This window comes from Hermetia illucens, chromosome 1 (assembly GCF_905115235.1).
Source record: "Hermetia illucens chromosome 1, iHerIll2.2.curated.20191125, whole genome shotgun sequence".
NCBI classification, from domain to species: Eukaryota; Metazoa; Arthropoda; class Insecta; order Diptera; family Stratiomyidae; genus Hermetia; species Hermetia illucens.
The window spans coordinates 165,130,234-165,155,517 of NC_051849.1; the positions used below are offsets into that span (position 1 = coordinate 165,130,234).

The 25,284-nt window shown below is 37.9% G+C and overlaps 1 protein-coding gene and 1 non-coding gene across 4 annotated transcripts in view; one reads left to right on the forward strand and one right to left on the reverse strand.

Annotated features, from left to right (window-relative positions):
• The window catches only part of LOC119647081 (protein bark beetle), a 95,336-nt gene that overhangs the window by 11,496 nt on the left and 58,556 nt on the right, over positions 1-25,284 (forward strand). For 2 of the 3 annotated variants that reach the window (XM_038047838.1, XM_038047840.1), the window contains exon 2: positions 8,499-9,149. In XM_038047838.1, the coding sequence (XP_037903766.1) occupies positions 8,766-9,149 (384 nt within the window). In that variant the 5' untranslated portion in view covers positions 8,499-8,765. Of the gene's footprint in view, positions 1-8,283; positions 8,309-8,498; positions 9,150-25,284 lie in introns of those variants that run through there. The other variant, XM_038047839.1, reaches the window with a different exon arrangement.
• Positions 19,907-19,979, reverse strand: Trnar-ucg. Its single transcript has one exon. It is a non-coding gene; the product is annotated as a tRNA-Arg (tRNA).

Consider the following 25,284-nt stretch of genomic DNA (forward strand, 5'->3'; position numbering starts at 1 on the left):
CAGGGATCGAAAAAAAGATAAAAGATGAAATTGAACCGATTCTGTGCCATGCGCAACGAACGTTTTATATCTAAAGATTCGATCTTTGCGATAGATGTCGGAGTTGACGCCGTCTGAATGGGTGTCTTTTACTAGCATAGCGTGATTGAGGTGCCCAGGGTCAGCTAATTGGGTCAATTTCGGTTAATGAAAGGGGACTTTATTGAGTTAAGAAGTATAGTTCGATGACTCACGTAATTATTATTACGAAACATGTAGCGGATAAAATCGTAGAATTGTTTGACTGTCCACTCTAAGATACATTTCTTCCAATAGCTTAAGGCTTATTATTTGATTCGACCTTGTGTCATTGTTGTATTGAAATTAAATATTTACTTTCAATTTCGAATCAAAAGCGGAGTGGTAAAATTTTCTGATTAGATTTGATTTAATAAGAAATGAATAATAAACTGGCAATATCAGTACTTTTTCCGTTGACTCGCACAACATGACATCCAACATACTGAGAAAGGGTATCACTTTGTAAAAATTGGGAACATAAATATTATGGCGGATATTGTTATTTAACTACAACTGATGAGGCTACCTTAATAAAAGTTATATTAACACTAAGAATCAGCTTTCAACTCACAGCTCCCGGCTGCTGTGGGACTGGTCGTCGTTTCTGGGTAAATATTATAAGCGGCATCTTGTTTTTTAATAGGCAGGGAGAACAGCATATTTCCTTTTTTAAGGTTTTGTGAAAAACAGAATCTTATTAAAATCGATTTAATATAGGTCACGCTCAATTTATCTTCCTTCTTTTTTTAGCCTTAGTCCCATTCGGTAGCGGGATAAGTTCATCTGAATCTGGTCTTTCACACGAAATTGACTCGAAAGTCACTAAATTAAGCTCGGTGGAAATATGTAGTCTGTGAAATTGTTTTCATGCAGGATGTGGCATGCTTTTGTGATGCGTATAAGTCAAAGTTACATGCAGAGTACAGGTAGGTACATATGGTTATTTAAGATATCATTCAAAGGAAGGATGTCAAACGAAGGAGTTTAATTAGTTCTCCGATACGACTGTTCTCCGAGATTGCCCTAATTTTTATTATCGGGCAGAATCTGAGAACTTTAGGGTTCAAAATGTATCTGTGCACTAAAAAGTTTAAGAGATCATGTTCTTAGAATCTATTCATCCTACAAATCTAAGGAAAAGGAACGCTGATGTACCTATATGAAATCAAGGGTTACTGCTCCGTCTACCTTGAGAGAGGGCACCGCGTCGACCATCAAATTGCCCAGGCTTCAAGGTGATACTCTGTATTTGGTGAAACTATAGACGATAGCCATCGAACCCAGTTGACGTATTTGAACTGAGCCTTAGAAGATAAACGATCGCATTGCAACATAAGACAGGATAAAGTAATTTTACAGTACTACGCCATCTGGACTATTCCCTGTCCATCACTTTCGGTCAATGGCAGACAGTCAGTACTTTTCGTCTTATGAAAAAGTAAAAAATTGGTTCAGTTCGCCTCAAGAGGTGATTGGTTTTTTGTGGGCTTTGTCCGCTTTTCAGGTTAATTTACTGCACTCTAAGACATCATAAGGTGATAGTATCATAATGAAATCTGAGAGACCATTTTTACAAGGTTCAAATTACTGAGCAATTACTTTCGAATCCAGCTTAGGTAAAGTGTCAAAATTACCAATCATTCAAAGACTTGACATAACATTCCATTGACAATTACTGAAAGGAACTCTCTGAGAAAAAAGCGATCACCATTCAATCATCTAGGTTAAGCGTTGTTGGGATTGCTAGCATTTTGATGTGGGACCACATGACAATGTTTTATTTTTTAACTTTTTTAGCGGTTTTTCTATTTAAGAAGTAACTCGACAATAAGCGAGGGGTGTTCAGTCCCAAATAATAAATTAGCCCTTTTCTCCATTTTTTGAAGCTATTTCAATTGTGGATTTTTATACGCCAGCTAAGAATTCCTTAATGCTCGTTGTAGAGGTGACTACTAACGCAGATATACCACTTCTTATACAATATTCTTCAGAATTATTATTTTAATAGGCTTTGAATATAGTGGCGAATACTGCTTTTTACATACTTAAAAATGCAGAAATCATACACCTAAAATCCTCCACCTAAGGAAAACACAAAACGAAGCCGCTGTTTTGCGACTTATTGTAAGTTTTTCCTGTATCCAGTTTTTTCTGTCTAAAGTTATTGAACCTTTCGTTGAAAACATTGACATATACCTGGGTAGAGCGAGACTTGTAGATAGCAAATCAAATAATATAGGAAATGTTATGCCAGTTAGAGTAAATCGGAAGCTGTGATCTTTGCTCTGATCTAAAAGCTGAGATGCGCTGGCCGTGTGGAAGGAATCTGCAAAAAAAATGTCAAATGCCTTCTAAAAGGAAGCATAGTGATAGGAGGATGCGATTAATTAATTTTTTTTTTAATTTTGGAAATTAGAAGATGTTGTCCCGCTACTGGAAGATGTATAGACGAATTCTTCGGTTAGGGATGACCAAAACTGGCGCAAAGCGCTGCTTAAAGATTTTACCATAACTTCCTGCGGTTTGGTTTGCTTTAGTGTAGGATGAGATAGAATGCTTTATAAGCGGTGTTTGTGTGCTTTAGTGATATTTTGATATGGGGGATGTTGGCTAGACTAGAAGGTACCGCGATACCGTTGTGGCACTTAGTTTACCACGTGGATGGGTGCCGAGTGTATTTTTGGAGACCAGTTTTCCTAAAAAAATCATATCGCAGCATTTTCCTATATTGCGGGTGCTATTTGTGAGGGAGATAAAATTGTGAAAATGTAAGGTAGGCCATGGTGGTGTTTGAACTCTTCATTCATAGTCTAATTTGCTTGAGTGTACTGGGGGTATTATTCGATGTCTGTTTGCTTTGTGGTAGCTAGTTAGCTAGTTAGCGGAGGGGAGGGGAGGTAGAAGAGCAAGAATGGGGAGGGAGGTGCAGTTGGAACGTTTTCTTAGGGCGGGGGACATATTGGGCATGAGGGTGCCGACCTGCATAGAGGACTACTTTACCTTCCCTGTCGAAGAGGCGGTTATCATTATTGTAGGCGAGTGAGGAGTTGTGGAAGTTGGTTTTTGCGGGGGACGTTTCACATTCGGCGAATAAAGTGCTAGGAATAGAGAGGTGCGCGGCGCTTGTGTGGAATCATGAAGGACCTAATTGAGGATGTACTTCGTACCATTCATTTATAAATATGCAAGCCCAATGGCACAGGATCTTTCTTTCATTGACCTTGTTAGATGGGATGACATCAGACCAGCAGAAGCAGACAATTTTGGCTTCTTGTTTGGAGCCAGGAATTAGCGTTCTTGCAATTATCCGTCGTGACTGGGATAATTTCAATTGAAAAGTTTCTTGAAACAGAATCCGGTATAAGATTATACGATAGAGGCGGTAGTAGGCTCGATAGTTTCGATTAAGGTGGTACCATGTTCGATTCAAGGGAGCTTGTTGGAGGGAATAGTTTTGTGGCTAGGAGTTGGAGGACGATAGTATCGTTGTGCTTCCGGCACGCATTTTACGACGATCGATATAAAAAAATCTTTCTTCTGCAATTTGCTACTACAATACTTTGAAAATCAACATGTGTAGACTATTCCGGGCTTGCATTGTATTGATGCTGCCCATGAAAGTTTGCTATCGATTTTCTTGTCAGCAGTGCCTTTTATGGTTGTTGATTGTCAAATAACATTGTTATGTAGAGGAAATAATTTTCCCAGAATGGTGGATAATGAGAACGTCTCCGATATGTCTACCATATATAGTTGAAGTGCGAAGTGCACTTACTGGAGGTTTTCGGCAAAGTTGATCATATGATTCAGAGGTACATGGTCCCAAATAACTGAAGAAAACTGCAAACTTGCAAAATTGAACACATAATCAAGTAGTAGTTTTCAGTGTGCGGTTTGATTGATTTGGTAAAATGGTACTGAATTGAAGCTTATTTGAAAGTACGCATCATACTCGGCTACTTACGGGTTGTCTCCTTTGTAAGCATTTCTTGTTTGGTTGTGTATACTAATTTTTGGAGGGAATAATTCTTTGATCTCTTTGCAGAGTTGCACTTTTTCTAAACCTGAATACCGATCACCGTAATATGGCAGAGTTAATATGTATGTAGACCCACCTCGATTGGAATGGATGTCAAATTTATTCACCTTGACACCTTGGTGGTTTTCCTTTAAGGGGATTCGTTTAAGAATTTCAACTCTCGTTCTTTCGTTTTCCCCCATTTCGTCAATTTATGTATATGATTCTTTTACTAAGGTGTTTTGTTTTCTCAAACGAATTCCATTCTCGATTCGACTCTGTGGGTTCTTGACAAACATTTCTTACTACTACTTACTTACTTTTCCTTGCTAATTCTTTCATAAAAATTCTGTTTTTGTATTTACAAATTTATCTCTCTTTCCAGCTCGCTGCCTCCTTTGCATCATCTCTTTATTGTGTTTATTTATTTATTTACCGAAGTGACTCCACCACGAACTCAACCAATTCGATATCCCTAAAAACTATCTGGCATCCTGGCCTCTGCCTCGTCTTCTGTTTCTACTATAGATATTACCCTTATATATTTTCCGGGCTGCATCATTCTCAGCCATACGGATTAAGTGGCTTGGCCCCTGCTATCTATTGAGCTGGGTTTTATCTACAGCCAACGGTCATGATCAAAGGATGTACGATCACTTTAAACTGGTGCTGATGTTGAATGGCCTCGAAAGCGATGCTACTACTTTTATCTGGTCTCGCATATTCGTCAGCGCCATCCTGTCACGGTTGGTAGTGGCAGCAATTGCCTGTCATCTTCAGTTGGCGAAACCTCCAACTCGCCGATATGTTGTGCGTTGAGTAGTTCACCAAAATACTTCAATATACCCATACGCTCGGAAGTGAGATTCCGCTTTTTGTGTCTCACGATGAGAATCGAGGTGTACCCTGTTGACTTGTTGGTGAAACTCTAAAACCGCGCCGGGTTCGGTTGCCTCTGAATTTTTTGTGTTCATAGAATTGTTGGTTCTCCCAGGTTTCCTTTTTCTGTCTGTCTATAAAGATCATTTGTCAATTCTTCATCTTCAGGACCAGTTGATTACGATTATTGCGGCCTACAGTTCCCCTTATAGTTGTTACAGAGGGTTTTGTTGTGGTTGTCAGAGGGGATTCTAGGCGGTGCTTTTATTCGAGCTCGGAACACCATGCCAACGAGATAGTGATCCGAGTCCATAATGTTCTGACCGACCACCAAGGCCGAAAGGTGGTGCCATTCAATTATTTTTACTTTAATTAATTGTCAATTTAGTTGAAACTACGAAAATGCCCTCGTTTTGTATGTTGTGAAAAATGTTTGCTGATGGTTTCGTTCGAGTGAGAATGCGACCGCGGAACAAGGAAGTAGACGAGTACGTTATGGTTGAAGAAATCAGAGGCTTTAGAAAAATTAGTATAAATGATTGGTATCAATTGTCGTTCAGCAACGAAGCTGAATAGATTGGAGGCAGTAGAGCAATGTTTTGCAAAGTCATGTTAGGGGGTGAGCGAAGTCGTGGCGACGTTTCTCTCGAGGATTATGTAAAGACACGAGTGGAGTGAGTTGGGGATTCACAGCCACAATAAAGTCAGCGATTTTAGGGTGATCCTCTTTCCAAAGGTATGGAAAGTATTTCCCTTTGAAACATTTACTGAAAGCTACGCTTAGAGGAGGGGAATGAACTGTTTGAGTTAAACAAGAAAAGGTTTAGAAAGCCCATCAGGATCAGATCTGATATTGGTGTTAAGATCATCAATGATTGAAGGAAGGGAGGAACAAGGAGAGAAAGGTGAGCGACTTAGAACAGTGGGATGTGAAGGGATCAACACGGTAAGAAGTAAGAACAAAATACGTCATAGGACATTTGTGGGAAATCGGCAGTGATGCCAGCTAAATTGGCGGAAGTGGTGAAAGATTGAGTGGGGTTACGGGAAACGCGAGTACAGGACCAAAGCGGTTTGAGGTTTCTGGATCTTAAAGTGGTCTCAACACTCATCGAGTATTGCTTATTTGCTTTTATCTTTGATTTCACGGGGCATCTGTTTTACATAAGGCTGAGCATGGGCAGGTTAAAATTACCGAAGAGGAAGAAACGTAAGAATGTTTAAAATGCTTATGCAGGTCTCATGAAAGTGCAGGGGATTTGATGAATAGCAATTTTTGTTCCTTCCTTTTGCTGAATCATGCAATAGTGTAGTCAACTATAAGATTTTCTAATGAATATAGGATCTTTTCCTTACAGATCACACCGGGGGTAATTAACCTTCGTTTTTCCCGGATTTCTAACATCAATCAAATTCATTTTAATGAAATTCTGCTAAACACGGCAAAAACTTCCAACAATTTTCTCAACATTGTTTTCAAAATTTGGCAAAAAAATTCCGCGTTTCTCGAATACATTCACAAAAACTTGGTTATACTTTCCTCTTCAGAAAATCAAAACAATTTTTTCGGTTTCTTTGTTGTGTCATTAGTTATGGTCAGTTAATCCATACAAGGGCAAGCTAAGACAATTCGTTGATTCTCCGTTAGATCAGGTGTAAAAAACTATAGATTAGTATTCCCGTTTTGGTTTCATCTATGTATATGTATAAAAGCGGTTTGTGCACTGCATCCGAAGTACGGACGTATCCATAGATAGTTTTTGTAGAAGACCAATAGATTTGAAATATAAAACACATATGCAAATGATCACTCGCTTCTAATGTCTTAAGAAGTCCAGTTTGTAATCTAAAAGCACAAATTATGTATACACACACAAGTAGTAGGAATACTGCTAGCCTAGAAAGTCAAGAGATCTTATGTGGATGATTACCTGTTTTTAAGGTAAATAGATGACGGGAAGACTCAAAGAAATGAGAGAAGACAAAATAAATAAAAGTAGATCTTCTATTCACCTCCATATTTACGGAGTCATCAGCTTGGTCAGTTTTTGAGCCCCCCATGAGTGCTGCCAGATTATATTAATGTTTGCAGATTGATGTTGGGGAACTTGTTAATAACATGGGGTTTCATGATTGGATCTATTTTCTTGATGTTTGAAGCTTAGAAAATTGAGGAGCAGTAGATTATCACTATTTAACTAGCCAGTTGGAGACTCAAAAATTGGCTTACTTAATCGATAGTTGTGAATCTATGTTCAAGTTCAACAGAGTTCCATATTTTACACAAATTTAGAGTGGTCTTAGTTGGTCTAAAATTTAAAGAAAAATGATGAGCAGATTCATCCATCTGGCAACTGCATAATCTTCATAAATGAACATTTGTTCTCGATGATTGAAAATAGACCACACTTACCACGGACCAAGAAAAAACACTCAACACCAAGTCCTCAGGTTACGGGAGAATGAAAAGAAATCATCAAGGTAAACCGGAGGTAGAACTACGTCATCATCGCTATAATGATGACTGTCACGATTTAATATGGACTTGGCACTTTTAAGCGGCTTTGTAAAGCTTGAGAACAAGTTTCCATGTAAGGTTGCTCCAAAAATATACCTCCTAGTGTCCAACTGCTGTGAATGTACTTATTTATATGCGTTACTATCAGATCTATTCAGTTGGGATACTATGCGAGCTGCTTTCTTAGAATTCGTTATATTCAAGCCAAATAGTACAGGTATTTGGAGAAAAAAGTTCATTGTATACTTTCGCTCATTACAACTAATACTGAATCCATTATCTTTTCCTTCCAATTGAATTGGTGCACGCAAACTTGAATACCTCACATTACTCCCTGCATGCCCGCTGCTATAACCAGATTGTGATTCACTGATTGAGATTGGACTGCTCCCCGTGGTTCCAAGCCTCCATTATGTCTTCGAAAGGTACATCGGCAGTGCAACGATTCCAGGTATGATATCATTTCACTATCATCTCAATGTTGCTTTCTTGTTGATAGTGACCACTCACTGGACAGAAATGGAAATAGTTAACGGCCAAGTAAAGCTTGTATCTTTATGGTTGGAGACGACATTCCTTGATTGTTGTATTGCTACCGGTTACAAGCAAGACTTGGCTTTAGTTAAGCTTCTTAAAACAGGCGCCATACATGGAAGCCATCTCCTCCATCTCGAACTGCTAAGTGTTGTATGTATGAAGACGCCATCGATGAGTTCCATAGTAAGCGAGCACAAGCTCCACAAGTGGTGGAGCATCCACAATATCTTTTTGTTCAGCTTGTCGCTTTTCTTGCAGCAGTTTTCTTAGAGCTGTCCTAGAAGTCGTCTTGAATGGTGCGTTGATTCGTGTTAGTGCAGAGTAACGACTTTTCTAGCTGCGGCTAGAAAATGTTACTCTTCACTATATCTGGTTCATATTAGTCTCTTCAGCTTTATGCAATCGGAATAATTAGTTTAAAGTCAAAATTTATCGTCCGTATTTTCTCAGAAGTCATTAAAGAAATTAATTCGAATTATATTTCAGCTCCAACAGTGCGCAAAACGTCGAAAGCGACACGGATTGTAATATGTGATCTCATCTCTAAACAACCTCAGCAGCAGTGAAATTAGTGCAAATAAATTTAAAATAATTAAATAAAAAGTTTGTCTTGTTTGTGATAACATCGATGTGTTCAGTGAGTTCTAAGAATTTTTCACAAATTTTCTTTCCGAATCTACGAATGAGCGTTACTTGCGTGGCTCCCTTGAAGCAATGTGAGAAGTGAAAAGTTAACACCGAAATCTAGTGAAAATGGCAAAGTACAAAAAGTGTACTCACAGTGCGTCGCTAATTAGACGTGTCTTACTTTATGGCGCTTTTACTGCCACCGTATGTTTAGTGTTGAATATTCAGAGCGTTCTAGCCCAAAATGAGATCAAGCTAAATGAAATTGATCCAGGTGATCCCAATGTGCATTATGATGCAAATTCTAACCCCAACGCGAATAAGCCAATGACGGAATTGGCAGGTGGATCTATTGTCGGCGAAAGAATATTACGTGCAGATGAAAGTCCATTCATAGTGCGGACCGATATTGAAATTGAAAATGGTGCGAAATTGGTAATTGAATCGGGAGTGACGATGTACTTTGCACCGATGGTTGGAATTACAGTGAGAGGAACTATCAAAGCTGTGGTAAGTAATATAATATATGATAAGCTACTTATCGGGCTGCTGGCAGTCTTTAATGGTTTTGAAACTTCTACTATGCCTAAATTCATCTGATTTGGAAGAAATTTAGAAGAAATCGTTGAAAATAGCTGAAAAATTTCCTTTCATTCGTACAGGAAATAATAATAGGTATACGAGCATGCTAAACTCGGTGAGGAACAGGATCTAAAGGAATTTGTTTTAAAGTAGACCTTCGAGTACGCAGTTTCTTCTTCAATGGCGATATAGCCCAAGTCGAGCCTTGACCTCCCGGTTGCATCGCTTTCAATTATCTTGATCCAATGACCACATCTTCCAATTAGAAAATCTTAAAATTGACCTGCAATCTGTGTCCATTTGTCCTGTGTGTCGGCTACCATCGGCTCTGCCTCTCAGCATTCGTTTCGGAATCCTTTCCTGATGCATTCGTACGATGTGGCCAGCCCATTGACATGTTGGTGGGTCGTCATATAATTCACACAATTCATGATTGTATCTGATTCGCTAGGCATTTCCTTCCGGCTCCGAAAATCTTTTGGAAAATATCGATCTGCGTTTCCGACATTTGCGTCAAGGTCCACGTCTCGCATCCATACAGCAGGATGGGATAAATTAATATCCTGTAGATGCGTAGTTTATTGCGTCTGTGTACCTTTCTTAATTTTATTATGTGGAGGATAGCCTGAAGTGCTTTACGAGCTGTAGTAATCTTCCTTTCGATATCATGTTTTTCGCTTCCGTCCTTCAAGAGTAGGGCTCCTAGGTAGATGAATTGGTCCAATGGTGCTCGCCAATTGCAATGTTCTGCATACTAGCGGTCGCCTTTCGAGTTTGATTCATGTATTTTGTTTTGGATTCATTGACCCTGAACCCCACTTCACTCGCTGCTGAATCGAATTGCTCAAACACTTCCTTCACACGAAGCATCTATCCGGTAAGAGTATCTACGTCGTCTGCGTTCGCCACCAGTTGCGCGGATTTTATCAGTAAGATACACCAGATGTATCAACGAAGACCACCTTCCTGAAGATGTAATCGAGGACCAAGTTAAAGAGGGTGGCGGTGAGACCATCCCCTTGCTTAAGCCCTGACAAGCAAGCTTTGCGTTAGTTCATTTTGGATTTTTACCTGGCCCTCGTTGATAATCATTGTGGCTTCCACTATCTTCGGTGGGATTTTATTTTTAGCGCGATTTTTATTATGTACAGAGCATTATCATTTACACTATTGTATGCATGGCAGAAGTCAACAGCAACACTTTTCAAGCACTTTTCTACTTGGTACAAAGTCGGGGGCGTTGGAACTTGTTCCCCGTCTGGGTCATTCGGAATGGCAAAAGGGTGGAAATGTGTTATCGTTGGGTTCAGGCGGTCTTGAAAATACTGAACCCATCTTGCCTTTATCTGAGTCGCGTCGCTGATAATATTGCCACTTTGATCTTTACAAAGGGTAGTTGGCGGATTAAAACCTATCTTCATCTGTTTTATTGTGCTGAATGCCACTCGTAGCTCGTTCTTCTTCAAACTGTCGGCAAATGTTAACATTTTGTTTTCATTGATTTTTCGTTGTTCTCGTCTGCATACCTTTTTAGCGAACTGCCTTAATTCGTGATGCTTGCCTTTTTCGCTCGGGTTCGTCTTTCAATTAGTAGTCGGCACGGTCCGCTTCCAGGCAGGTATCATTGAACCATTCGTTACGGTTCTCCGTTCTACACGCCTCAGGGTGTTTTCAGCTGCACTGTGGATACCATCCCTAATTTTTCGTCACATTTCGTCACTACTTTCCTGAGGAACAGCATGAGGTAGGGCTGTATCTGTGCACGTAAGCCACTTTGGCCGTGTCATTTTTCAACTATTCCAAATTGATTTTAGGAATTAGGCTCCTGTGGTTGTTTTTGACTATTCGACAACAGTATTTCTCTCTAACTAGGAAATAGTCCGAGTCAGCTTGTAGCATCTTGTAGAGTTCTCACGTTCAAAATGTTTGAAGTAACTCTTTTTTCGAAGCGGACTTGATCGATTTGATTGAATGTCTGCCCGTCTGGTGATTCGCACGTCATTTTATGTATGCTCTTATGGGGGAAGCAGGTGAAGCTTATGACTAAGTTTTTGCTGTTGGCGTCGATGAGTCTTTGGCCATTATCGTTTATTTCATTATGGAGGTTCTGCACCCTTGTTATGACTCTATGGAAAAGTTCGTTGCCAATTTCCGTCTTCCAATAAAAGTTTGATTTCATTGGCGAGTAACCCGTCAAAAACTCTCCAGTCGTGTGTAGACTTTGTCTTTAATGACATCATCTTTGTCTTCCGTTGGTGCATGACAGTATAGCCACACATTGAAAAACTTCATTTTGAAGCGGATTCATTAATCGGTTTGAAATTAGTTACTAGCTGCCTAAATGTGTTGTTTATGATAAAGGCGACATCGAACTCTCTGCTTCCTCGCTCTTTGCCACTGGTAAATATTATGTAAGGTCCGTAATTATTTACTTTCATTTCATTTCTTGGAGCGCGAGGATGCTAATGTTGTTACGGGATACTTCCTGGAGAAGCTCTCGCAGTGCATCTGTCGGAAAATGGGGTTTCACATTTCAAGACCCAAAAGAGTAGTCCATTTTACGTTGCCGTTTGATTTGTTCAATCTGAGGCTGTATTTTGGGTCCCTGGACACGTTGATATTCTTCGAGAAAACGTTGTCAGCGCTTTGCTCAACTCCCTACCAGGAGGGCCGATCTGGATAGTTTTTTCCGTTTGAGAGCGCGGAAAGTCCGCCTTCACCCCCCTCCGTCTGCTGTTTTTATGGCAAAACATCTAGTGGTCACCGCGTGGAGGTGGAGGTAGAACTCGATCGCTCAGATACAAGAGACGTTTCACAGAATTTATGCTAGCCGTGTAGCAGATCACGGTGTCACCCTGTGATCCTTACTATCATTTAACCACTGAGCATGGAGTTTATTGCGTTGCATTTCGTCAGATTGGATGCTTTCCTGGATCCTCGAGTATACATGTAAGATCTGGATCCTGAAATATACATGTAAGAGTCAGTTTACCTTTTTATGGTATAGTATTTAAATTAAAGCTCTCGATTTGTGGTTTCCGGAGTAGGTATTAGTTTTGATATTGGCTGGAAAGAAGGGAGGAGTGCCCCCCCCCCTTGTCAATTACGCTCCGTCTTTTTTTCATAGCCGGTATCCCATCAACATCAGAAATTTTGTTACCCCTCTATTCGTATGGGGCTAGATGATTGTTTGCGTCGAGGTATCCGATGGAGGGCAACTTTGCAACTTTTTGAAGCATGGAATGCATCTTGTCTCAATATAGACTAGCTTATTAATAATGTTTCGTTCTTTGTCCCTATAGAGTTTGGTGTGTGGCTTGTATCCTTGTCTCAAAAGTTTCTTTATTGATATGAAATATTTTCGAACTGTGTAGTAAATTTCGCCGTATATTCCGTCTCCACCGAGTTACTCTTCAAGTTGTCCACTTCGAGCTTTCACGTGCGTTTCTTACACTTTATACGTTTCGCTATGCGGCAGCGATAGTTTGCCTTTATTAGTGGGTCTGCCTCTGAATCGCAATTTGTCCCACCAAATATGCTAACAGTAGCCTTTTTGTCAATTAAAACGTGCTCTATTTTGTTGAAGGTAACAACTGAAATTGAAGGCCGAAACTCACGTCCGTTTGTGAACAACTCGATGAAGGACACAGTGAAATTTTTACTGCTAGCAAAGTCAACCAACTGCTGACCTCGAGATTCTCTCCGAGGAGAAGAGAGGTTCACCAGGGCCTAGGAAGTGTAAAGATTAATACATTATAGACTTGGTAATTATAGGGCAAGCAACCAGAAGCAGGAAGAAAGTGAAATGATTGATTATGGTATGGCATCTCATGGATGTATTGATCAGAAACAGGAAGTGGCAGTGGGCAGTCCGTTCATTAAAGAATTGTATTAACTCCTTTGCTGTCTGTGCTTATCCACTACTCCAAGATGTCCACTAAAGCTGCACGGCGCATTACAGTGGAGAAGTTGTGCAAGCTTCTTGGGAATTTCTGGGGGAAACTGAAGTACATTTCAACAAACGAAAATAATAACGCGGGGACATAGTTGACGTGCTATGCCCCATTTTGGGATCACATAACAACCATTTATATGAGTACTAAGATGGAGGATATGAAATCCTGGTATGGCGTTAAATGGGATACTACCCTCTCAGATATCACCTAATGAAAATCGGATTGGTGGAAAAAATTGCCTTTGCTGTTTTATCCAGAATGTGGAAGTGCAAATATCAACAATACTATCAAGATGAGGCTGTTTTTTGCAAATATTCTTCCTGTACTGCTGTATGGGAGCAGCGCATGAAAGGTGCCATTTTCTACTTGACCACCAAGTTTTCATTAATGGATATCTGTGTAGTGTGATCGGAGTCACACTTCGTTGGCATACTGGTTAGATATCCATGGACATGTTAATCTGAAGGCTGAAAATTCAGAAAGGCCGATGAAGCAGACCGTAAAAAAGCGGCATTAAGGTAGAATAACCGTTGGTTAAGTTTTTTCTTTTTATCAATATATTAGCAGGCTAGGCCGCTAAGAATGGTATCCATTTCCACTGAATTAATGATTTGTACGGTCTATACAAAAACAAGATCCAAAGGGATCTTTCGACAACGTGACCATTCCAGAAGTTGGTTAACGAATTGAAAGTGGCCTATTGTGCCTTGTATCTTTCTTAATTTTATAAAGCGTGATCCAAAAATAAACAATGCATGAAATCAAGTCCTCGTATAATAAAGGTAACAAGCACGATTGAACTTTATTCAGGCAAAATTTCGAAAACGATGGTTTACTTTTAATTACTTAAACTTCAAAATCATTTCTGTGAAATATCGAAAGAAATCGTCCACGATGATTGATATCAGTTTTGTCACTAAATGCTTTGTTCCGATGATTATTAAAGAACTCAAACTTTTATTTTTACAAAGACATGTTACTATCCGATTTAATCAATATTTGTCCAAGTATCAAAGCGATATAGATAACTTTTCATGTGAATTCCACAATATTTTATCATTTAGTAACAGGTGTCACAGATAAGATAAAGCTCTGCACCGGTGCGATGTTAACATATAGTTTCCAGTGAGATTGTTTCACTGCGATTCTACTTACGACTAGGATTTTGGCTGTAGTGTTTACATTTCACTTAAATCGATTAGAAGTCTGGGTTCCTATCTTTAGTCATACCGTAGATAGATAAAACAAAGTAATATAATAATTGGTATAGGTGCGAGTTATATTAGAAATTGCTATCAGTTCAGAAGATAATGCGAACCCTGTTATCGCTCTTTTCAGCCAGCATTCAATGATATTTCGCTGTTTAATTTGTGTGCGTGAATGCATACATAACAAATATACATTTTCAGATCAATCGAAATCGAAATCCAAGAAAATGTTCAAAATTTATGAAAAATCAACTTTGCCCATTCATTGCAATTATATCTTTGTACATGAGTTCAAATCTTATAAATTGAGGCAACTTCGTGCGCTAAAGTTCATTGGCTCGCTGAAATAATTTGCTGAACGGCCTGATGTAAAAAAAGTCCATAATTGTAAATCATTTCTTATATATTTCCTCAAGAATTTTAAACGAGTTTGAAATGGTGAGTTTTTGAGTCAAGATCAAGGTCAAAGAAAATGCTTGGATACCTGTTATTGCTCGGCAAAGTTTTTCAGGTATTTTCGGCAGAGATCATGTGTTATCAAGGTTACTCATTGGCCATGCCATTGTGCAGAAAAGAGTATTTGCAACTAAGTAATTACGTACAAGCATGTATAATACATAATAGATGCTTTGTTAGACACGGTTTTTCATGAATTTATACCATTATATCGTATGTATATTGTCTTCTGTTTTGAAAGTTTGATTGTTCTTCATTTGGAGCCCCTAAAACTGTCCACTTTGGCGTAACTAGATTTGGACGCTTTGGTGCATGAAAATTCCATGAGGCCTTTACCCAGTGAAAGAAAAACGGTATTGTCTTCATAATTTCTTTAATGATCTCAATTAGTAATTTTCATATAACTGTCAAGGCGCGTACCGTAAAGATCTTTGTTCCATTATAGTGGATGCTCATCGACCGGAAACAATTTAAGCGAATCATCATGTGGAAAATGATGAGCTTCTTCTAATCTTCGCTGGGCTAATGGAAACGGCAAATTATTAACTTCTCCAATTTGTGATTTACAGGGGATAGTAGCCGAAAATTGAAAATATTACTTCTACTATCTTTTTGGTCTTTTAAATAAATCCTATAGATCCACGGTTTTAACTCGATTTTTCGTATCTTCTTCAACTGTTCGTTAAATAATGGATAATATATTATTATAATAATTTTTCTTAATTGAAAGTCTTGTTAAACTGTACTATGTTAGTTTTGATAAAGCTTTTCCTCTTTATAGTTTTTCTAACCAATGTCCAAAATTGTCAACATTTCCTCCATATTTTTCTTAAAGACGCAGTCAAATTAAAATTTAGATTTGGACTTTGTATTCAGGTTTGATATTTCTGCGTTAATTTTAAACCCAACTGCTAATTCTTACGGTTTCCGAAATATGGCCCTCTGGAGTCTTCCTGCTTGAATTTGGAAATATATTAATTTATTCAGTGATATTATTCTTAATAGGAACAGGAGTTAAATATGTTATTCTTAGGTCTTAGTAAAAAGTGTAAGCATAACTCTGAATTACAAACTTTCATGGAGCAAGCATAGCGCCCAAAGCCGCGGCATATCAGTGGAAATACTTTGAAACTGTGCTTATCAGTACACGTCATAGGCGCTAACATCTAGCAGTATCTACCTGTGTTTAGTGCATACGATATGTAAGCTTCTCCAATTCATTCGCAAGTCAGAGACCATTGAATGTCAATACTACCTATTAAATATACTGTGGTCTAGGTTAGAGGTAGCTGATCAGAAACATCCTCACCACCGCTCTGAGAGCAATGTGACAGTTCTTTCCCAATCGGTCAGTGTCTGTCATTAAGTATGAGGCATGTCCGGAGAGTTTGGATATGCTGGGACTCTCAGCCCCAGGCAGCAGTCTGATTCCTTCACTTGAATGAGTCCAATTTGAGGTTAATATGTTGGAAACTCTTACCCTGCGAAAAATGTCAATCTAATCTGCCAACTGCGAAATCCTCACCGTCATCTGCTACCTTGTTGTGAAAGGGAAAACTTTAGATTTCTAATGAGAATAAAACTTTTTATTGGGGTTGCCCCCTACATGCTTAAATTCAGCAAACAACCTCAATAGTGGCGTTAAACCTTTTTATCTTCCGCTAAAAAAATCAAAACCCCAACTTCAAACAAAAAAATCATGACGTCCGTGTTTTGGGACTATAAAGGCATAATTTTTATTGAATACCTAGCTTAGGATGAGACTTGGATGAGAATTTGGAAATGGAGATTGGGTAAAAGGAAAGGCATGCTGACAAAGGGATCTGTCTGTTGCACGACAATTTCAGACTTTACACGGTCAGTATGGACTGAACACTCCGAACAACTCCACATTTCTCTGACTTGGCGCCTTCAAATTACCACCTGTTCAAGGGGGAGGTGGGGAAATACGTGAACAAGCTGGCGGAATTCATCCCCGTTTAACCACCACCATTGTTTTCAATAGTAGTTAATAGTTACTTACTTTCTGAACGTATCTGGTAGATGCGAAACTAGCATTTCAATTTCAAAATCAAATTAGTTCTGCCTCATCTGGCTTAGGCCTGAACTGTGCGGTTTTGGTCTTGAATGTTATTTACACATAAACCTCCTCCTTGTGAATATATTGTACATGAGGGTATCGAAGAAACTCTGGCAATTTCGTTACGTTGCTCCTAGGGGAGTGGTGAAGCAATGCCTGATGAGTTGTCTCTACCCTGGGTGAGACCGTCAGTTCGGAGAAATTCAGGATTTTATCTAAAAAGGCGGGTTTGTTGTCGTGAAAGAAGTTTATTTCCAATTGATCCGATTCATAGGACTCTTTCCATTCCAAAATAAATTGAAGAAGTTTTTGGGGAGGGACGGGATGAAGAGACTTCAGCAAAATTTAATTGATTATGTAATTTGTTTGGGGGGAGTGGAGCACCACGGTTAATTTAATAGCTAGACCTGCATCTGCTATGAATAGCGAAAACAGTGTAATAGACGGGGCTCAGCGGTGAGGGATCTTAGATGGGCTGCTGTATAGTGAGGAGTACAGTTGCTGAAGTTTCACTAGGGATTATCACCCATCTAGAAAATGTGTAGTAGAAACTTTCCCTCGTTACTACTTGGAGTTGAAAGCTGTCTATTACTTGGGCAGATTATTGTGAGAGTTTTATTATTAATCTCGAGCAAGACGCTGATTTTCGGAATGAGCAAGTCGTGCTGAATCGAATTTCTACAAAAATTGTCGATTTAATGGTTCGCCCAATGGTGGCTGCGGAAGTTGAAGGGAGACCTTATAATGAACACTGATGTTACGATTGACTCAGTTGATCTTCCACATTGAATATGGTCACCCGTTTGCATTTCTCTTGAATAGTTAGTGGCGGGAATATAGGCGAGATCTTTTGGACACTTCATTCCTCCCCACGCCTATGTGTTATGTATCTAAAATCATGGTACTTTCCTTTTGTACTTTAATCTAAAATCCCTCAAAGTTTAACGAACGGCCAAAAATTGCTTAACGGAGATGTCAAGACCTGCGATTCACGATGAAAGAGGAAAAATCCAGGACGGATTGCATCCTCATTCGATGTTTCTTGTGTTTCAGAAGTGGTCGAGGGGCGGTCTATATGGTTCTACTTGCTTCTGCCTCGGCATACTCCAAACGTAAAATATGGGGATATCCCTATGGAAATAAAAAGGGAATTAGGAGGAAGAAGATAATTCTTGCTTTTCTTACCAGCAACCCAGATAATTCTCAAGGAGTTACGTTCACATAAATGATAACAATTAAAGTATGGACAATGACGAAATCTATGAGCGATACCATGACCGTCTGGTTGTGGACAAAATCCGGCTCAATAGGTTACGGTGGGCGGGTCACTTAATCCGTATGGATGAGAATATTCCCACCCGGAAAGTCTATAAGGGTAATATCTATGATAGAAAAAGAAGACGAGGCAGATCCTGCTTAAGATGGAGCGATGACGGAAACCAGGACGCCAGACAGTTTTTAGGAATATCGAATTGGTGGACCTCGGTGCAAAACCGGAATGTCTGGAATTCCTTATTAAGGCAGGCCTAGACCCGATACCGGTTGTTGCGCCGTTGATGATGATGATGATGAATGAAAATACAAACAAAACACTGGGAACTATGCCTACCTAATTTTAGAAGAAAAAGAAGTTACTAAGACACTACTGTGCAATGGTGAGGCGGTCAGCCTTTTAATCTCGCTGCTCTTGGTTCGAATCCCAGTCGTTATGAGTATCTGCGTTCGTCTTGTGCTTGTCTTGCTGCTATGAGCTTATCGCTTTTACAGCGTTAGGTGTGATAATAGTGAAACTGAAGCACAGTTTGACTGTTTAGATGTCCTATGCTCCACTAAGGAGTGAACAGGAAGCACTAAAGACACTCGGGGTTGAAAGAAAACCATCGATGTGTTTAGCCGAAAAAGAAGTTAGGGTTGATATTCATATCAACAAAAAAAGATCAACAAGAAAAGAACAGTGAAGAGTCTATTAGCTCAGTAGTAAAAATCTAAACTTCCAGTAAAATTGTCTGGGGTTTGGAACCTCTAGGCTTTTTTCCACGTCTGCGGGGGGTTTTAGGTTTAAGGCACTTCACAATTAGAATTGATATAAAAAACAAAGACAATCTTGTTTTTTCACTCCTCAAACTTATTGCCTTCTATGAAGTCCACTTCTTCCGTTCCTAGGTTTAAAGTAGCAAACCTCTTTAAAACATAATCGACAATAAAAACAGCTGCATAATTTCGTTTAGTCAGTCGATCAACTCAGCCACTTGGGTGTTAAGCCCATGTACAATGCACAGGGTGCTACCACCACTAGATCTAGAAAAATATGTTTATACAGACCTGCACACTACCTTGAGCTTGGCCCTAATGCATTCAATTGCTCGTGAGGCGAAACATGGCATACACAGCATTAGAACAAAATGACAAAAGGTCAAAAACTGTTTTGGTGGCAATTTGTTAATTATTATATTTGGAGTTGAGGAGGGTTTTAGGATAAAATGTTTAGAATAAAACTCGACAAATATTGCGAATGTAACAACTTGTGTGGAAGGAAGCGACGCTCGATTATGAAAATGATGAAAGTGGTATGTAGTAGGAAAATCGAAGAGGATGTGAGCCACTGAATGCAGTTTCCGTGCCAGTCCAGTAAAAATTAAAATGAAAGAATACATAATTCATATGTCCTGAGGGCAGCGGACACTGCAGTTTGAAGCTATCAGAAACAAAAGAATTTCCATTCTTTTTAGGAATTGACCGCTCTGTTGACATTTTCGGTTATTTCTTATTACTAGCCTAAATGTAGCTTATGAACCATAATTAAATATTTAAAAAAACGGGTGGCTATTACAATGTTTGGCCTGCCCGACCTTCTCTAATATTACTTTTTATGGTGTATTTACGTTACATATTGATCTTGACAATTCATGATTAAAAAAATGGACACATATTTGAAAAAAACTGCGCCTGCATCTAGAGCGCGAGAAGGCAAAAAAAACTTGCTTTCGACCGTGACAGGACTCGAACCTGCAATCTTCGGATCCGAAGTCCGACGCCTTATCCATTAGGCCACACGGTCGTGCGGAAAGCTTAAAACTTAATACCTTTATATTTTTTAGAGAGTTTTTCGAGCATTCCAAACAGTTAACTTTCGAGGCTTATTGAACAGAAGTAGAAATATACATTAATGGCGATTAAGGGTAAGAATTTAAAACCTTATTACCAATGAACGATTTCCATATTTTAAAAGGGGTTAATAACATAAAATTCTTTTCCTGCGTCTGATCGTATCCTCAATAGATGTTTCTACTGACCATTGTAAATTTGAAGTATTTCATATCTTCATACCGAATATAAAAACTTTGCAATCTGTACAATATTGGTGTACTCCATAAAATCAATGTTGCTTTAGATTTAGCACCCATTTTCCACTCACAATGTTTCAAAAATCCAGTTACATTTATATCATTAGTAGGAATACGAAAGTGTAGCTGGACTTTTTGTTAATTCACTTTTGAGTCTAATTTAAGCAAGTATTTTTGAATGGCCCGCTGATATCTGTTGAAGTTATCTGCAGCCCACCATATCTCCCAAGTACTATGGAGTATGCATTTTTTAGTAATCATTAAACAACCTCAGCTGTTTTTCAGACCCGTTTCCCCTATGTATCTGTACAAAACTAATGTACTGTACGCCAAATAAGAATCCGCAGATACTTTGCTTATGTTTGATAAAACCGCGATAGCTGTCTGTCTTTTCTTATATTAGTCGGAATGGAATGTTGGATTATAATTGATATTTTAAAAGTTTATTAACACGAAGATGAACACTTCAGATTGGTTGGTTGCATTCATTGAATAATTGATTGAACAAGTAGCACGAATATTACTTGGGTGCGTGGACGGTGGTAACGTTTTAGATTTTTAATTATTTAGAAATATCTGAAGCGGAAAGAGCAGAAAAGACGTTGAACCTCGAATTAATTGCACCCAAACATTTTTATGGAGATGTTTTCTGTGGGAAACATTTTGTCGAGGATTACGCTTTAAATATTTGATTTGTAATTTGTGGTTTATAAGATCAATGATATTGAATAATGTGAAAATAAATTTTCAAGGGGTGTAGTCATTTCAAGTGTAGTTTGGAGGCTTTGAAAAAGAGATATCATTTTTGATTTTTCAACGAGAATAAAATAATACTAAAAAATGTAACCCAATTTTATTGGAACCTTTCGGTTCATGTTTTTTTAGTGGAGGTTTATTTAATCTATAATCCATGGTGATTTTATAGATTTTATTGAAAATACATCGGCTCAAGTGTAGTATCTATCACATTGTCGATTGGCTCGGACTTTAAACCTGCTGTTAATTTTCCGTATTCGATCCGATATATTGTATACCGGCCCTAGAATTTGCATGGTCAAATTGCAGCACAATACATATTAGTGATCTTAAATGTTAATTTTTGATTTCTTTCATTTTCCTCAACCACCTCCACCACCCTCCAATTGATGTTTTATTAAAAATTCGGGAACTCTGTTGATCACTTCACACCCGGCTGGTCATATATGTTACATATATATGTATGTAAAAACGAGGTTTTTCATTTGCACGTATTTTGCTTTGCTTTTGTAGCATCTAAGAAAATATATTTTACTGTTGTATGTTTAACATCGTGGTGTTCATTAATATTAGATCGTAGTGATGTAGTTCGAGAGACGTCATATATATGTCATATGTTATATATGAGATTCAAGGCGAGTTCTAAAAACTTTTTCAACCAATTTTGTAGTTTGACTTTGCAGATTGAATTTGCTTATTACACTACTTTGGTGTTTCAGTGGAAAAATCAATCCAGTCAGATGGCTTGTTGAAACACAATCATATCTACTTTCATATACTTTCTTGATTGAAATCCCTTTTAGAGTTTACCGAGCATACCTGCATGCCTGTTTACTAGGTTTGAAATCTCCCTTCCATTATTTCTGGCAGAATTTTCAAAATTGATTCATTGCCTTCCTGCCTCAATCGAAATTGGGTGGCGCTATTACCCATTTTTATGTAAACATAAAACCTTAAAAAGGTTTCTTTTCATGAACAAGAAATTCAAAAAAAAACGTCGAAACATCGGGCGTAGCATAGGAAAACCCTCCTCAGGGGGAAAACTATCTTAGAAGATATATTTTCACCTAAGTTTCTGGGATTTTTTTAGTGGGAAAAATTAATTGGAATTCCATCAAATTCGGTCACTATATTATTTCGAAGAACTTTTAAAAATTTTTATGAAAAATTGAAGGCAAAAACAAACAAGTCCGAATACCGGAAGCTGGCCTGTTTGGTATAAAGGTTTTGTGTTCATTCGCTTGTATATGCATTTCCAAACTCCAACTCCGCCCATCATATGAGTTGATTTGACTTGACGATCACGTCATACACGTGTATGAGTGCAAATTCACAAGAATTACACAATTTTAACCTTCTATAACTTTGTTAATAATAGTTGAATTTTTTTCCACACTTTCTAAAATTATGCATTATATTATAACCATACCCAATTTTGTATTGTATTGTATTGTATAGGATGAAATTAAGGGGGATTTTTGGTAAATTTCTAAAACATGGTAATAAACTATTATAAACTTTATTTAAGCAGATATCTGAATGGTTCATAAAACCCTAAAAAGTTACGCGACATTATTCCGATGAAGGTCGTAACTAGAATTCTCTAAAATCTAAATCTAAGGGAACACGAATTTCGTTCTGAAAGTTAACGGTCTATAAAAAAAAATCAGAATCGAATTTTTCCTATTGCACAGATTGTCAACTATCCCGGAGTATAGTCTAAAAATTTCAAATCTTTAGCGGCAATCTTTTAGCGGCAGTAAATAGGGTATTTAAAATTACTTGGCGCTAGTCTCTTCTAAGAGTGCATTGGCATTTGCTGTTACTGTATGTATTTTTGTAAATAAAAGGTAGAAATATCTTCATTTCCATTTTCAAAGAATTTCATGGAAGGCGTTTTTCTCAAAATGACATTTGCAGGATTTTTAACTCAAGAAGTAATGAACCGATCATTAGGAAATTTGCAGCTATGAACTAACCTTTGACTTGCCATCATATTTTTAGAGATGCTTTTATTTGGAAAATTTAGGAAGAATGGTGATAATTGAATTTTTTTAGCAGCTGCAACGTTCATAATTTTGATTATTTTCGGTTGCATTTAGGTTCATATTTTTAGAAAATGAGTTAGTAATGCACAATTAAAACCTTTTTGATTTCAGTTGGAGAACTCTAGTTACGGCCTTCAGCGGTTGTTATTTTTAGCTCAAGTTATTTCTACAAATTCTTCAAGTCGTTCGAACCATGACTAATATAATGCATAAATTTGACCGAATTCCAATTAATTCTCCCCACTACAAAAATCTCAAAAAGTAAACGAAAATAAGCCCCTTTGAATAATTTCCTAGGTCCCCTTAATCTATTTAGCAGAAATGCCAGGCACTGGAGGTTTCGCCATTTTCCTCTGCATCTGCAGGCAGTGGTATTTGTAGCAGTGAGTATTCCTATTATGATCCAGAGCCTCCCCTTGGTGAAGTTTTCGATTTCGAGCGCATGGGTTCGTATCACCGCCGTCCGTGTGTGTAGGTTCCCCGTTTTCCTGTTAGATAATTTCCGCGAAGACTGTTACTGTTACATTAAAAACAGGATCATTCTTTTTCTTCTTCAACTCTTTGTCCTTTTCTCAAACGGGGCCGGCTCATCGGTTTCGCCATTTGGCTCGGTCAAAGATTTAATCTGGTTGGAGTCGCGAAGCTTTCAAATTATCGGTCCAAATCTCACTGGTAACAGTGGGATTTGTATCGAAGCGGGATGTCGCACATTAGCTGACCCATGAAAAAATGTGAAAATGTGTGAAAAAAAGTGTTTTGAAATTATATCGTTATATTTATCAATTTTCTTACAAGCATACTTCAATAATTCTCAACCCTCATTATTAACTTCCTCTTTGGGATCTACGAGGATATTTTTTTCTCCAAACTTGTTAATTCGTGATATCTTTTGATTAAGCAAATTTATTGCGCTCATTATTAATTTCTGTTGGAAATTTTGAACAGAGTAGAATGATTTTCCGAAAACTATATGAATGTATTCTAGTCGATTTGAGGGTCTGCGATTTGACCTAGGAGAGACGGTAGTTAAAATTGTATCCTGCGGACGAGAATTCGTTGGTTATATGTAGTGGTTACCAAAAGTCGATATTCATCAGTTCCCACATCACTATTTCGCTTGTAAATATATACATATATGTGCACATGTCATTTTATTTTTACTAGATATTGCCTAATGATGTCAAGTATTTATAATAAAAGATTACGAACGTAAATACCAGTATCGAAAACTGAGACCAACCTGTCACAATGTCAGTTACAAAACATCCAAACAATGAAAATTGTTTACGACGAAAGAAATGGTCAATCAGTTTCAATCCATAAAAATAATGTGTTTCCACTCCCTTGTAGCTTTCGTGCTGGTGACACAGTGTCCTTTTTCTTACGGCATACGATGGGGAAACTATGTGACCTAATTTTCTATGGATATAGTTGGGTAGTTTGCCGAACTGGCGACAGGATTTCTGGTGCGCATTTTCCTATATAAAAACAACTTTAATGACATTGTCTGGCAAGCGGTTGAATAGGGTAACATTGGGTGGTGATGATTGAGTAGGTTTGAGAACATTTCATATTCCTTTCTTGTTTTGTGTCTTTTATAAGATCCACATAGTTGAAATTCATATTGATTGAAAATCTCAATTTGATTCAACGTAATGAAAATCAGTCTTTGTTTCAACATTTATACATACATATATAGATACATATATGACGAGTGTGTAGATAAACGGGTGATATTTATTAATTTCATAATTTGCAAAATTGCATAGCATAAAGAGTCTATTGTAAGATAAGTATAGGTTATTTTTCCTTCATCTTCCATCTCAAAACTTTTAATTAAGCATTCATATTTTGGAATACAATGAAATGCAATATAAAGTGGCAAATTATGTAAATTTGTACTCAAAAGATACTAAAAATTTGAAAGTAAAATTTTCTTCGCGTTGAAATTTTTATAGAGAATTATTATTCTATATATTTCAATAATTCAGTTAGGCAATCTACGTAAAAACACGGTTTGCATATACATATGTATACAGTGAGTTGCTGATCTGCTTTTTTACAGAAACAATGAGTTTATTGAAAGGTTCTATTTTCTATCCACTGAATATTGCATGTTTTATGCTTCATCCTCGTAAAAATGGAGGTCATCCAGATATTTATATTTGCTATTTCTAACGCCTTTTTGCTTTTTAGAGTTTTGTGTAAAAATTGA